Source organism: Lissotriton helveticus, chromosome 7 (genome assembly GCF_964261635.1).
Source record: "Lissotriton helveticus chromosome 7, aLisHel1.1, whole genome shotgun sequence".
In the NCBI taxonomy this organism is placed as follows: domain Eukaryota; kingdom Metazoa; phylum Chordata; class Amphibia; order Caudata; family Salamandridae; genus Lissotriton; species Lissotriton helveticus.
The window spans coordinates 1,640,095,235-1,640,110,735 of NC_136068.1; the positions used below are offsets into that span (position 1 = coordinate 1,640,095,235).

General features: G+C 43.3%; 1 protein-coding gene across 1 annotated transcript in view; it reads right to left on the minus strand.

Annotated features, from left to right (window-relative positions):
• LOC144767586 (G protein-activated inward rectifier potassium channel 4-like) overlaps positions 1 to 15,501 on the minus strand; it is a 489,992-nt gene that overhangs the window by 67,605 nt on the left and 406,886 nt on the right. Inside the window, exon 4 of the mRNA XM_078650998.1 lies at positions 4,718 to 5,677. Coding sequence (XP_078507124.1) covers positions 4,718 to 5,636 — 919 coding nt within the window. The 5' untranslated portion in view covers positions 5,637 to 5,677. The remainder of the gene's footprint in view (positions 1 to 4,717; positions 5,678 to 15,501) is intronic.

Genomic DNA, 15,501 nt, shown 5'->3' on the forward strand with positions numbered 1-15,501 from the left:
GCGGATGGAAAACTTCCAACACCGAATTGTGCTCAAGGAAGGGGCCATTCCGGTAGCCCACAAGGTGAGGAACGTGCCGCTTGCGGTGAGAGAAGCAGTCCAAACTGAACTCCAGGAGCTGGAAAAGAAAGGAATTATAGAGCCGATAACCTGTGCGGAATGGCTAGCGCCTCTGGTGGTCGTAATGAAGCCGAATGGGAAGGTCCGGCTCTGCGTGGATCTACGAGAACTGAATAAGAATATTGTCGTGGAGAAATTTCCCCTCCCCAGAATCGAGGAAATGTTGACCAAGACCCGGGGGGTGCAGTGGTACTCCACCATCGACCTAACATCGGCCTATCACCAAATTGCCCTCCACCCGGACAGCAAACGGCTTACATCCTTCATCACCCCGTTTGGATGTTACCAATTTTGTCGAATGCCTTTTGGGCTGGCCTCAGCAGCCGCTGTTTTCCAGAAAATGATGCACCAACTGTTCAGAGATTGCAAGGATGTCCAGTATTTCCAGGATGACATCTTGGTGATGGGGCGAGACCAGCAGGATCACGATCAGAAGCTGGGAAAGGTGTTGAAAACTCTGGAGAACAAAGGCCTCACGGCGGAGTGGTCGAAGTGTAGGTTGGGACTGCAGTCGGTGACGTACTTAGGTCATGAGATTGGACGACAGGGTGTTACCCCCAAATCGGAAAATGTCAAAGCCATCGCTGAAGCACCGCCACCCAGGAACAAGGAAGAGGTCAGGTCGTTCCTGGGGATGGCGGAGTACTACAGCAAGTTCGTGGTACACTTTGCATCCAAGACCCACAATTTGAGGCAGTTGACAAGAGACAGCACTGTGTTCCAGTGGACACCGGAAGCCCAAGCAGAGTTTGAATTGATCAAAGGGGATGTGACTGGAGCTGTTCCCCTCAAGGGCTACGACCCACAAGGCACCACGGTACTGACGACCGATGCCAGCGACAAAGGCCTGGGCGCTGTACTCATGCAAGACAGAGGTAAAGGGGAAATGGAGACCATCAGCTTTGCATCCAGAGCATTGACAGATACGGAAAGCAAATACAGCGTGATTGAGAAAGAAATGCTGGCGGTTGTATGGGCCATGGCGAGGTTCCGCCAATTCCTGTGGGGGACACGCTTCTTACTCAGAACAGACCACAAACCGTTGGTGAAGGTGCTGACGTCGAGTGGACATGCCAGTGCCACTCCCCGGATATCCAAGATGTCTCTAAAGTTGCTCGAGTTCAGGTATGATGTCGAGTACATCCCCGGGAACCGGAATCGAGTGGCGGATTATCTGAGCAGGGCAGCTGCCATGGAGCCAGGAGAGGAAGACCCCGTCGGCAGTGGAGATTTGGTAGCTCTAATAGAGGACCAAGAGAAACTAATCAGTCTACAAGAGTGGACAGAGTCATATGAGGAGGACACGGACATAAAGGAAGTGAAGGGGTACATCGTACAAGGATGGCCGGACAAAAGAAACGTGAGAGCAAGCCTCAAGCCGTACTTCGAAGTGCGAGAAGAGTTGTCAATAGGAGACAGAGGGATCTTCATATACAGGGGAGATAAAGTGATTCCCCCAAGGAACCTCACCTCAAAACTAACGGACTTGCTACATGAAGGACACCTGGGCATAGGGAAACTCAAGGCACGTGCCAAACAAAACTATTGGTGGCCAGGCATGGACATAAGGGCTGAAAGGCATGTTAGAGAATGTCCCCAATGTCAACGGGCGGACAAGACATTAAAACCATTGAGACCTGCGATAGGAAAGTTTGATCCCCCTACAAATCCGTGGGAAGAACTATCCATAGACATTCTGGGACCGGTCCTAGATGACCAAGGCACACAGAAATATGTGTGTGTGCTCATGGATCGTTATTCAAAGTGGCCAGAGTTGAGAGTAGAGGAATCCATGGACACAGAGAACATTCTTAAGTTTCTGTCAGAGACTTTTACGAGGGAAGGAATACCGAAATCAATCTTGAGTGACAATGGACCCCAATTCACGTCAGAAAAATGGACCAAGTTCATGCAAAGAAATGGCGTCACTATCAAACACACTGCAATCTACCATCCGGCCGGAAACGGTTTAGTGGAGAGATTTAACAGGGTAGTGATGGGGGCCATACAAGCGGCCATCTCAAATGAACAGAATTGGGAGAAGGCGCTCGAGAACATGGTATGGGCCTATAGAATAACCCCCACTGGCACGGGGTATAGTCCATTCCAAATATTGAGGGGACGGGAACCGTTCACCCACGACAACAGAATCTGGAAGGAAAAGCTCATCACCAGTGAATGGTCCCCTGCAGTGGTGCGGGCCAACCTGGAAAAAGCACAGACAATTTACAGCAACCACTACAATAAACGAAGAAATGTCAAAAGCACAGGTCTGGAACAAGGAGAGTGGGTAAGAGTAAAATTGGCCACCCTGCAGAAGAAGGGAGAAAGTAAATACAGCAAGCCGTTGCAAGTGGTAGAAGTGTATGATCGGGCAGCCCGATTAAGTGATGGAAACGTGTGGTCCCAAGACCGCATGGCCAGGTGCAATAAGGTTTTGGGCTGGGAGCAACAAGGCACTGACTGGGAAGACAAGGAAGGTTCTGAGGCGGAGAAGAGTCAGGTGGCCGCTGAGCAGCAAGAAGGAGTGAGAGCTGAAACGGAAGGTGAGGAGGAAGGAGAAAATGGAAGTCAAGGAATGGAACAGGACAGGTTGGAGAGAAACACGCATGAGGAAGGAGCTCTCAATGAAGGAACAGTAAGCAATGAGTTGCAGAGTCAAGAGACAAGGGAGAACCCAGTCAGGGTCACAAGGAGTGGAAGGCAGGTGGTAAGACCTTCCAGATATCGAGATTTTGAACTGGACGATGAACTGTAAGTGACTCATTACATTTTGATAAAAAGGGGGAGATATGTAGCGAGCGCATTCTAGTTTATGCACGTCACGTAGACGTGACGTGCACCGGACATGTTATGAGCTGCGCGCGCATCCCCAGGGAGAGCGCGCGAAGTCTATGAGCGATCGGAAGCGCCGGCCGGCGCTCCTCAATCTGAAAGTGTAAATTGAATAAATTACCTTGCATATTTACAACGAGTGTTGGGCTTATCATTGAACACCCACACATTACAAACTTGACATTTATGGCAGTGCTAGAACTAATTTGCAAAGTAATCGAACATTTGATGGAAGGGAATGCACCTAACGTAGTTACAACTTGTTAAGATGAATTTAAGAAATCTGTGCACCCTTTTATTGTGCTGTTTTGAATTATCTCCTGACAGTTGTGGGATCAATTATTCCTTTAGCTTTAATTGCACACGTTGTGTTATTTTATTATATGTTTAGATTAAGTTATAGAGTTCATAGTACTTGGAGTGTAAGCAATTTCAACCACTGAAACAACACATCCACAGATATCTGCACCTAATGCATTACTCCGATTTAATATATATGCATTATTTATTCAGCATCTTGAGTTGACAGGATGAAATGTCAGATTTATAGTGAGGAGCGAGCTGGCTCCTGTAAATAGCATATAGGGGAAGATTGTTGGGTTGGATTTAGAGTGATTTCAGACCCATTATTAATTAGTTCTAAAACGGCTGCAGTGCAGTCTGGACTGTGACCCATCACCTGTGAATACATTCTCTAGAGGTGACTGGTGTGTCTTTGATGTGTTACCCAGGGCAGCAGAAAACCTAACGCTGATCATGGTGACAAATAGACAACAGCTAATCTCCAGAGGAGTAACCGTGTTAGCTACAAATGAAAGAGAATAATGTATTCTTCTCCTTGGCCAGAGATAAACTACCTCAAGCATCCTTGCTCTACGACTGAAGTAGTAAAACTAAACTTCCTTTGACTGCGAATCGAGTGAGGAGAGTTCACACATTTTTTTAAAACCTTCTATATACATTTGAGCAGTTTTGTAAAGTTCCTGGGCCTTACAGACGTGTTTTGTTCGTCCCATTTGCCACAATCTTTTTTCTTATGGGCACCACAGCTTCCTGTGTGCATGTAGTAGGCAGAGATTAAACGGATGAGGACCTGCTCATATGACATGTGTTTATCACTTTGTCTGTGTCATCTTATCCAAAGAGCATGCATCTCACTGCTGGTGACTCCCTCTGCCTGGCTCTTAGATATTGTTTTCTGCTCACTGATACCACAAGAGATTTCCCTGCGGCCTTATCCAGTGTTTAATTGTGTGAAACTTACTCCATGCAACTTGACACCTACCCAAATTAGAAGCCAAATCTCCTTTAAAAAGGAGAACTGAGTGGTGGTTGGGGGCAGGTGGCACTCAGTAAATCTACCCTTACATAGGCAGAGTCAGGAAAAGAGATGGAGAACATTACTGTTCGAAGTTTCAGAGTAAAATACTCGTAAATATGTTGACCTCTAGTTTCTTTCTATGAGAAGTAGACTTCCAGAGACAGTAGCAGTTTAGATAGCAGTATAGAGAAAATCAAAACCCTCAAGCAGTGATTGTTTCCAAATGTGTCAATAGTTACTCTCCGCCTTTTAAACTCTGCATAGTGCCACAATATCGTGCACAAGGTAAAAGTAAACTGGTTGAGAACCCCTTGGTGTTGCTAGACTGTATTTGGTGGGTAAACCTGGAAGAGAACTGTAGTAAGGAGATGTATCTCCTATGATGTGGTCTACAAGTCATTATTTATATGAAGGGTACACAAAGTGCAAGTGCTTCCTTACCTGTAGCTTCCACCATTCCTTCCAGGATCACCACTATCTCAAACTCCTCCTTCCCGAGCTCATCCTTTGACATTTCCCAGAAGGGACTCTGTGCATTGAACTCATGGCAGATGATGAGGGGAGAGACCAGGAAAAGCCGATCATCACCTGTGTCGAACCCAACATTGAGGTCCGTCTGGTTGAGTGGGATGAACTCCCCCTCTTTGGTCTGCTTGGATTTAAGCAACTTAGCTCGGATTGAAGCCTCCACAATGTGGGAGTTTCTCAGATCCCCAACCCTGAACATCAGGCACAGCTTCCCATCTCGCACTGAGATGACTGCCATGTTGGAGAACATGAGGGTTTCTGCTCGTTTCTTTGGCTGGGAAATCTTTACAAACATGCATCCTACCATGAAGGCATTGACAATGGAACCCAATATGGCCTGGACAAGTAACAAAACAATTCCCTCTGGACACTTGTCTGTGATAACACGATACCCATAACCAATGGTGGTTTCAGTCTCAATGGAGAACAGAAAGGCAGAGACAAATCCATTGAGCTTATTAACACAAGGTGTCCAGGTATCATCATCGGTATGTTCCAAATCGCCACGGATGTATGCAATCAGCCACCATACAAATCCAAACAGGATCCAAGTTGTGGTGTAGACCATGGTGAAAACCAGCAGGTTGAATCTCCACTTTAGGTCCACCAGAGTAGTGAAGATATCCGTGAAGTATCGGTAAGTTTCTCGGACGTTACCATGATGGACATTGCACTTCCCATCTTTTTCTACGTACCGCTGTCGCCGTCGGTTTTCTGGCTCTGGCATTACAATCGTCCTGTTAGTTGAAACCACATGGCCATCGCGGACATGTTTATGCATTTCATTTACTCGGTTCTCCACGTCCTGAGGCATGGGTTTGCATTTGTTCATTTTCGTTTTAGAAACCAGGGAATGATTTTATCCCCTCTAACCTGCCGGAAAGAGAATAGTATTAGTATGTATCTTAAAAGGGATGGTAATATGACTTAGGTACTATGGCATGAAGTAAACAGCTATGAATCTAATTCATGAAGAGAGAGGAATTTACTCAGTAAGAATTACAATTCTACAAGTACGCTGCAATGAAATCTTCAAAATTCATTGGATACAAACAGGCATTCATGATACCTAACAATCATTCCTGCTCAAGAAATAGATTCAAGTTCATAAATCAATTTAAATAAATGAAGCAATTTTGAAGAATATCACTTAATTTAATGCGTAGATTATGAACCAATAGTGTGTGTAGTAATGTCAATTTCAGCCTCCGCTAGCACTGATTAGAGCCTTGGTTCCAAATTGACATGGGCACCAGCTATTGTTGCTTCCATACGGTAGTAGCAATTTGTACTCTGTTCATATTATAAAAACTGTAGATATTCCCAATCTCTATTAGACAAGGAATGTCTAATGTGATGTATTATTCCCGAATGGCATATTGACATAGCATAGATGTATTGGTATTTTTAAGCTCAACCTTGTGCTGATATGGCAATCTGAGAGATTAATTTGTCAACACCAGAGCAGTCCATAGTACCCTGTTTACCAAAATGGCCTTACTATAATCCTGGGGCAATATCTCTCATTTCAATCAGTCACAGAGAATCGGAGAGGTACTGCTTCTGCACAATTAACGTGTGCCCTTTCAGGCTCAGAGGCTCTGGGAAGGCCTTCAACTGCAGATGCTGCTGCTTTAGCCCAACCTCACAATTGAAGCTAAAACGCTAGTTTGAAGTTTTTTTTCATAGTTGTTTGTACATTTACAATACAGGTTTGAAGCTATTCAAATTGAGAATGCAGGTTTCTAGCACAGGTTTTTAAAAGACCAATTATATATTTATAACTTGGTAAAGTAGAGACCATTCACTGAAACATTTTCTTGATGATTTAAAAAGTTTCAACAACTCTGTGCAAGTCTTAAAGGCATATTTTACTCCCAAGGCCATTAACTTGCCCAATGTCTATTTTTATGGCAACATATATGATGTCCCTACAGGACTCGAAACCACAACACATTTTCTTACAGTGACATGTTTTTTTTTAAGGAAAACATAATGTTCCATTCCAATTCCCTCAGGAAATCTTCTAAGATAAACGAAAATAAAGCAGTCATATTGCGCCTGATTTACAAAAACCTTCCTGTAGACGAACTGACTGCATACAATTCAAATATTGAGTCACAGTCCGAAGCTGTAGTATTTATGTATACAGAGGCAACCCTTCTTGTCTCGTTAATTTACTACACCTAGGAGCTACAAACCTGTAGGCGTTAGTGATTACCTGAAAACAGGTTCTTATTTTGTTGGTAACAAATAAGAAAATGGGGCCTCACTCACACAGAAACATGTCTGAGGCTACGTCAATCTAAACTTTTTAACTTCACTAGGAATGTTAGCGTCTTTTGAGTGCTATCTGTGCTTCCAATTGCGTACTACAATAAAACATATTTCCATTTACATATCCATTCTATGCAAGACTGGAAAAGACATCATATGAACAGAGAGGAGCAAACTTTTAATCAAATTACATAGTGAAACGTAGCCACCACTAGCGATTCGAGAAAATTGGCTTTTTTATATTTCTACTGTGGCTGTGGGTTGCTAGGCAATGCAGGCTTCACACTTGTGTTTGCAGCAAGAAAGCCTTTAAAAAAAGGGTGAGCTGAGCAAACATGCAGTGAAAGTATGAAGTAGTACACTGGCACTTGCACCTTCATATGCCCCAGCATCAGAACTACTTGCTCCTACACAATTACTCGTGTCTGAAACTTCTGCTGTGAAATTCCTTTTGCCCAACCCTCCTCAGGCTAAGCATGCTTTTACCCACTACTTTCCCAACGCCCCTTCCTCAACATCCCTCTCTCTTGTCTGCTCTGTCCGCTTGCTGCAACAAATGACTGATTGATTCAACGAGGTAACAGTTTCAATTGCAGCAGATTTATTGGTAAAACCAGCCTCTGGGACGGCAGCATGAAGGTAACCGCTCCTGATGCCAACCAGAGTCTCTCTCATTGGCCAAGTTCTCAACTGTCACAACAGATGAGACCCGGCCGATAGAGCGAGCCGGATAATACTCCATGGACCACCAACATAATCACGAGCAGCTTGAGGCAGATGAGAATTGCAGAGCTACCACGCGCCACAATATATCTCCCTTTTTTAATAAAACAAACCACTTTCCAAGCATATTGCTTTTTGCAAAAACTTCAAAAGGTAAAATGAGTTACAACTATGAGATAGAAAATTTAGACAATAACATATGATAGAAAAGAAACTAAGGAAAACTAACAATTGTAACAATAGGAACAAGGTTGACGAAATCTTTCATCCAAAAGGGAGTGGTCTGTACTTGTTCACTTTTTCCTAACTCCTTTTAGTAGAGAAACACTTAGGTTTTAATAACTTGGTTTCTGAAATATTTTTCCTACACTTTTGAAATTACCTTTCCTTGACACATCATTCCCCAAAACCTCTTTGTTTACAAGAGCAAACTGAACAACAGAGGATTTGTTCCACCATTGTCCCCCTTCTACACAAATTGCAGATCTGGAAACAGCAATGATTCTTTTGGGATTGCTAAACTTCGCATGACCATGTCACCCAGCATTACTTTCATTATCCTTTTAAAGACAGAAGCTGCGGACGCCAAACCAAATGGCATCCTCCTGAATTGAAAAACTTTATCTGTTGTGACAAAAGCAGTACGGTGTTTAGAAGATTTAGCAAGAGCGATTTGATGGTAAGCTGACTTTAAGTCCAAGTTGGTGAATATTTTCTCACTGTTTAGTTTTACCATCGGTTCATCAATTCAAGGTAAGGGGTGAACATCAGCTCAAATATTTCTATTTAGAGACCTAAGATAAATATTTCTTCTTCTTTGCTATGACAATGGGTGACAGCCAAGGTGAGCTATCAACTAGTTTGATTATACATCGATCTTGCAAATATTTTAAAGCCTTAGATAATTCATTACTAACACCTAAAGGAACCCTTCTCAATTTGTGCTTAACAGGTATGGCATCTTCCTTGAGCTTGATATTAAATTCAAAGTCTTTTTAACACTCCCAACTTATTCTCAAACAATACATCCTATTTTTTAACCAACTGTTGTATCTGTGAAAGAAAAGCAACATCATTACTGGTATTATGCATAGAATAAACACCAATTGAGGATTCTGTCTCTATTTATCTTGTGTTGTTGTAATATTTCACGTGAAAGTTCAGAAAATGACACAACTTTCCTACTTTTGCCAGGTAGAAGAGCAATGTCTAGTATAGCTTGATGTACCCATCCTAAAATGTTCTTTCTCTTAAAACTAACAGACTTTACAAGTGAAACACGCACTTTGGTAGTTAATCGTATACACAAAATAGTCAATAAGATCGATTTTTGACCCTTGAAAAGATTATGATAAATGTGAGGACCATCAAGCAGTTTATGCTCAAACATATCAAAGGTGGTGATGGTCACTGTGGGTCCAGAATCCATTAACAATCTGACATATTTATTTCCTATAATTATGTTGTCAGGGGGATTTTCATACGAATGACTGTATTTAGAGTTTATACTGAAAACCAGATCTTTCAAACTGGTCTGTAATTCATACTCTACGTTGGAATATATTTCCTTCACATGAAGTCTCCTATGCATACAACACTTTTGCAAAATGCCCAAACTAACCGCATATATTGCATATCTTCTTAACTGTAGGGCATAGTTTGAAGTTTTCTGCATGACGAGGAGAGCCGCAACAAAAGCATGCACAAAATTTGTTGTTAGGTGACATAACATCTTTCAAGTTTGCCTTGAATGTAGAAACTTTGCCATCTTGTGGCTTACTCTTCAATGTCAGAATTGACTCTTCGGTATTTTTCCTTAAAATCACCACTTTTGATTGTGAAGACTCAATCATAGAAGCAGTATCAATTGCTTTAGAGAGAGACAACTTTAAAAAAAACAGTAACTTCTCCTGGATGGTCTTATTTTAACTTCAGACCAATAATTAGTCTTCTATAAGTTATTGTTCTCTAGAAAAGAATTTAAACCATTTGACAACAGTAATTTTTTTGCATATCTTCTCTAATCTTTGGAAAGCTTCTTGAAATCCATAAACTCTTCTACTTCATGTGGAGTTCAAATAGGTAAATGTTTAGAAATTCGCTGACCTCTATCAAGAGGGTATTCTAAAATGAATCTTTTCCTTTCTGCATGAAAATGTTGCGCCTCAATAGCACCAAGAAAGATATTAAACTACTTGTCTTTCCATTCACCACACAATTATAAAAAGGGAATAGGAGGGTGCAATGGCTGTATGATGATGAATGAAGAGTGAGAAGAGAGAGCAAAATGAAGAGCAGCACACAAGGAAAATAGTGATGCCAAAAATGAAATAGACCACTTGAAACCAAGCAAAGAACAGTTTAAAAAACCACAATGGTGAGTAGTGCACAAAAGCGGTTATAAGACACTCCAAAACGCCAAAGGTTAAGAGATTCAGGTGTACATATCAGATGTGCACAAAACTGGTTAACAAGATTTTGGAGTGAATCTCAGCGTTGCATCCACAATCCTTGTAAAATAGACAGAAAGCATAGTACCTTAAATAGGAGAACACTTATTTTGTGGGCAATACACGTAATCATGAGTTTGGCTATAAAGACTGAGGAAATGGCATGGACCATGCTCCTCACAGTTAAAAGGCAGGGCTTCACAAAAGAGGAAACAAACGTGTGCTTCAAACTCCAAGGCTGATTAGCTCATCACCAATTTGCTGCAACAAATGACTGATTCAATGAGGTAACAGTTTCAAATACAGCAGATTTATTGGTAAAACAGCCTTGAGGACAGCGGCGCGGAGGCGACTGCTCCCAATGCCAATTTGTGTCTCTCTCATAGGCCGTGTTCTCAACCTTCGCCATGGACATGACCGGATTGATGGAGCGAGCCGGATGACACCATGAGAGCCACCAACATGATCGCGTGAGCCGCTTGAGGCAGATAAAACACCTCTCTTCCTGTCTACAAGGAAAAGTCTCTCCTAATTAGTGTCTTTTTTCTTAAGCAAGAATTATGAATTTAAAATTCACATTAAACACTGATATATTATTCATTACTAAATCTTAGCTTGAAGACAGTCCTAGCCCAGACCTCGCATTTGCCTTTCCAGTGAGTCACAAAATTATTTGAGTCAGCCGGCCTTCAGCACAGGATGGCAACATGGCTATTATTTTCTATTCGACCCTTAGATCTTCCTCATTTATCACCTGAATCATGTGCTGCTAAATTATTTCTCTCTCCCATACTGCTCTCCTCTAAGTTTTTCCTTATGGGCTGATTTGTCCATTGCTCACCACATCAGTTGATGTTCTTCATGACTTGACCCTCCTATTACTCCTTAAGGTTTTTGCTATGTTAACTTTCCCATCTTGCAGGACCTCAATACTTGGCTTGGTTACGGTGAGCATGCTGATTCCTCAGTGCTTCTAGATTCCCTATAAATTGTCAGCCTTCACCTATAATTTCAATACCCTGCGCAGATTACAGGGTATTTGTTTCACCCCATCATGTCCAATTTGCCAGTCCAGTCCCCTCCTGTCTGACTTGGACAAATCAATAAGTCACTTCACACCTTCTGTTTTGTCCAACCACTAAAAAAACTACATCATAGTCTAAAGTCAACCAGGATTCATTTTCTAGAGCCTTAAACACTGCTCAACCATCAACAGCTCCAATGATTAAGATATAAGACAGGTACAAAAATCTGAGTTCTTTCACTAAAGCTTTAAATGAAATAAAAGCAGGGGCAAATCTTACAGTGAAGGAAAGCGCATTCCACAATAAAGTGGCCAGTAGTTCAAAAGAGCGATAACATAGAGAGTATAGGGAGCTTTGAGGGAAGAGATTAGACAGGGTGATTTAGACTGGAAGGTCTGGCTAAAATCATTATTTTTAAAGATTATCTACAGAAAGCAACATTTGCAATGTAAAAGGAAAGCAAGACACTGTAATTGATGAAACTAAGGAGAAATAGAAGAACAGGGTGGGAGAGAGAAGAGAAGGCAAATAGTATGTACGTGGGTAATCCCACATGCCAAAAGGAGCAAGAAGTAAATCAAGTAAAACATGATGAAGAAGAAATGGTATCAGGGAGGACAAAAGGATGGCGGGATGATTGTACAGATGTTGAACTGCTGAAGTCAATAGGTGTTAGAGAGTCATCCTTTTGCCCTGTTCACCCCCATTTTGTGCCGAATGATACAGGTGGTAACTGACTCTGACTCTGCCCTGGGTTCTGGCGGCAGGCCCAGGCCGGTGCTATGTTTAAAACACAACAAATGCATAGGGTACACTATGTATGGGCCATAAAACATAAGCTTGACAGAAGGACAAGCTAGAATGCCAGCCAGGCCTCTTCCTGCCAGATGACAGGCTTAGGGGAGGTATTTGCAGAAGTCAGGAGGGGGAGCATATGGAAATGAGCCACACTATGAGGTGGTTTATCTAGCTCTTACTGCTCTGCTGAAATTTCAGCCATGATGATTTTGGAGGAATGAACCTGAAAATGCCACACTTTGGAGGAAGAGGTCATGTGCTTGAATGGCACCCTGCATCCCATTGGCCAGAGGTGGCCCCCTCTTGATGCCCAGAAGCTGAGAATAAATATGGGAGAGGTGCATAGCATCAGATCTGCTCCCTGAAACTACAAGGAAAAGAAGGCCAACCCGGTTGGAATATGAATTTGTACGCAAAGGAACGGCCAGCACTCTGAATGGCGGCACCTGCTACACAATTTGGGACTACAGCCCTGATGACTGTGCCTTGCTTCAAGAAGGATTAAGGAGTGGGCTTCCTGCAGCTACAGAGCCCACCTGCACCATATCCACCAAGAGTCCCCATTCTGGAGTATGTCCAGTGGATGTTTAAGGATTTGACCAGGTGCACTGTGGGAATTGTAGTTCAGACTTTCCAGAGACCATTCAGGAGATTCCAGACCTTTGGATTAGTGTTTTGAACACTTTCAACCAACAATGAGACCTTCAGGAAGCATCTTGTGCAGTTTGGAACATTCTGAGTAAAAGCTTCATAAGGTGAACGACCCGACCGTGAGGGACTACCTTCAACCATGACCATGCCAGGATTTCAGAATCATCCCGCTGAAGTCTCAGGACGTTCAGGATTTGAACTGGCAACGCGGAAAGTCAAACTGGCAAACACTCTCCGAATCCGGGCTGCTGAGGGTCTAGTGCCGTCAGGGAATTAAAGCTCCAGAAACTTTTCTAAGTGTGAAGGTACATTTTTTACCAGGGCCTCCTGCTTAGTGTATCCAACCAGAGCTCCATCGTGGTCGGCATCAAACTTTGACTTTGTCCTGGTCAAGCACGATCAGATGTCCCAGAGTGGCACAATAGGTTTGTAAGCACTAAAAAGTAGTTAATCTTTGAAAATTCATATCTCCGGTTCCCTCCATTGGAATTTTGTCATGCTGGTGTCTATTTGTACATAAAATAGTTCCTTTTTTCGTAAATTGGTGTGGTATTTTTGTGTGTTGTGTTTTACTTATTTGATGTATTAGTGTTTTTAAATGCTTTACACACCTGTCTCCTAAGTTAGGCCTCACTGCTCTGTCACCTACCATGGGCTGAGCAAAGGGCTAATTTACTGAGACCGTTACTGGACCCTTTGCCATTTTTGTGGCCTTATTATACTAGTGGTATTTGAATACTTACCCCTGCCAATAACCCACTTTCCAATATTTGGTGTTCAGCAGTGCAGATGCAGACTTGTGTTTAAAGTATAACATACAGTGGTTACGTTAGGCTTTTAGAAATCCTCTAAATTGTCTTAGAACAAAACATGTGAGTTTGGAATTATTGGAATTTGAACTAAACTGATTTTTAATCCATTGTTTTGATGTTTTTTTACATTTGTTATAAGCCTGATTGCTGGTTGTTGAGACCCAAAACTAGGGATACCATGGAGATGGATTTGGATAAACTGTTGTAACTCAAAGTGGCTAAACGTAGGGTTTTGTGTAAGGCTCCGGGGGCTTCCTTCTACTAACAAGATTAGGAAGGCAGAGTTGGTTAGGTCCCTGAAGGCCTGGACCAGGCCAGCCCCAGAGAATGAAAGGGGAGGGGAGGCTGACCCCCCAATGTCACACAGCAGGAGCGTTTGGATGATGCCTCTTCCATTGCTTCCAGCAATAGCTACATAATTCCAGGTGGCGAGAGAGGGGCAGGTTCCCCAACACAGTAACCACCAATGTCCCTTGCAGGGAGGCAGCTTGAGGCCCAACTGGCTTTAATAACTTTGGAGCAGAAGAAACTGAAATTAGCTAAGGAGCAGTGGGAGAAAAAGAAGACAAGAATGATGGAGGATAATGAAGAAGGGAGTTCTATGTCTAGGCGTTGTGGGTGTGATTTCTGGCTCCCCAAGGGCCTAGAATCCAGATACCCAGAAGGGGGATGGAATTGACAAATAGCTGCCTGCATTTGAAAGGGCCCTTAAGCATTGAGATTCACGCTTGTGGAAACTGGTCCCAGTGGCTGAGAGGGATAGGCTACTGGCTCTACAGGGGCATCAAGCAAAATCCTACTCTCACACGAGGAAAAGCTTAGTCAAGATGTTTGGTCTGACCCCAGAACTGTACAGGGTAAAGCTCAGGGATACCCAGAAGGTAAACACACAGTCATGAGTGGACTTTCAGGACATCTCAGTGAAGGCACTAGAAGGCTGGGTTGCCAAGTAAACACATATGAGGGATTGTATAATTTGTTTTTGAAAGAGCACACTTTAACTCATTGTGTAAAATAAAAGTTACAACAGTATCTAGTGGACTCTAAGCTGACTAACCCTAGAGAGCTGGGGCAGTCTGCTGATGAGTGGGTGAGAACCCAGGTTTTCCATCAGCACCAGGGGGTGATCAGCAGAAGGGAGGATAGGTCCCCCATCCAGGTAAAAGCCCAGAGGAAAGAAAGTTACAAACAGAGGAAGTCCTCAAACAACCCACAAAATGCTGAACAAGGAGGGGGCCCGAGCCAATCCATGTTCAAGGGGATGGGGTATCAAGGAAAGAATGGTAGGCTCCTGATCCAAGGCACAAGAAAGGAGACACTGTCTGCACAAATAAGCCTCCCACTGATGGGCCGTCTCTAGGGATTACTAGTGTAAGTGATGGGATGGAGGGATCCGCAGAGAGGGGTAGGGAAGTGACAGAGGCAACTTTGGTGCCCCTGGGTGGAGTAGATATTGCAACATTGGCTCCCTTACCTCCAAGCATGTATGTACAGGCAGAGGTCTACCATCAACTGAATGGAGTTTGAGCCTCTGAGAGACACAGGAGCCAGTTTGACGATGGCCATGGACACACTGGTGTCTAAAGAGCAGATGCTACCTGGTGAGTTTCATTGGGTGACCTATGCAGACAGCAGGACCAAACTCCATTCCATTGCTATGGTGGATTTGGAATGTGGAGTTGTGACAGGCCCTATGAAGGCTGTTGTGTCTCCTGCGGTCCCAGTACATTGTTTAATGGGAAATTATCTCAAAGCATCTGAATAGTCAAAGGTTGAGGGAGGGCACCATAAGACAATATTGGAGCTCCCGGAATGGGTATGTGCTGTGACCAGGTCACAGAGTAGCCAGAAGGGAAATGCTGGACATGTGGATCCTGGAACAATGGGCCAGGCATCCATGAATACAAGGTAGGGAAGAGGTGTGGCGCCGCGGCCAGGGCGACTGACGCTGGAATCTGGGG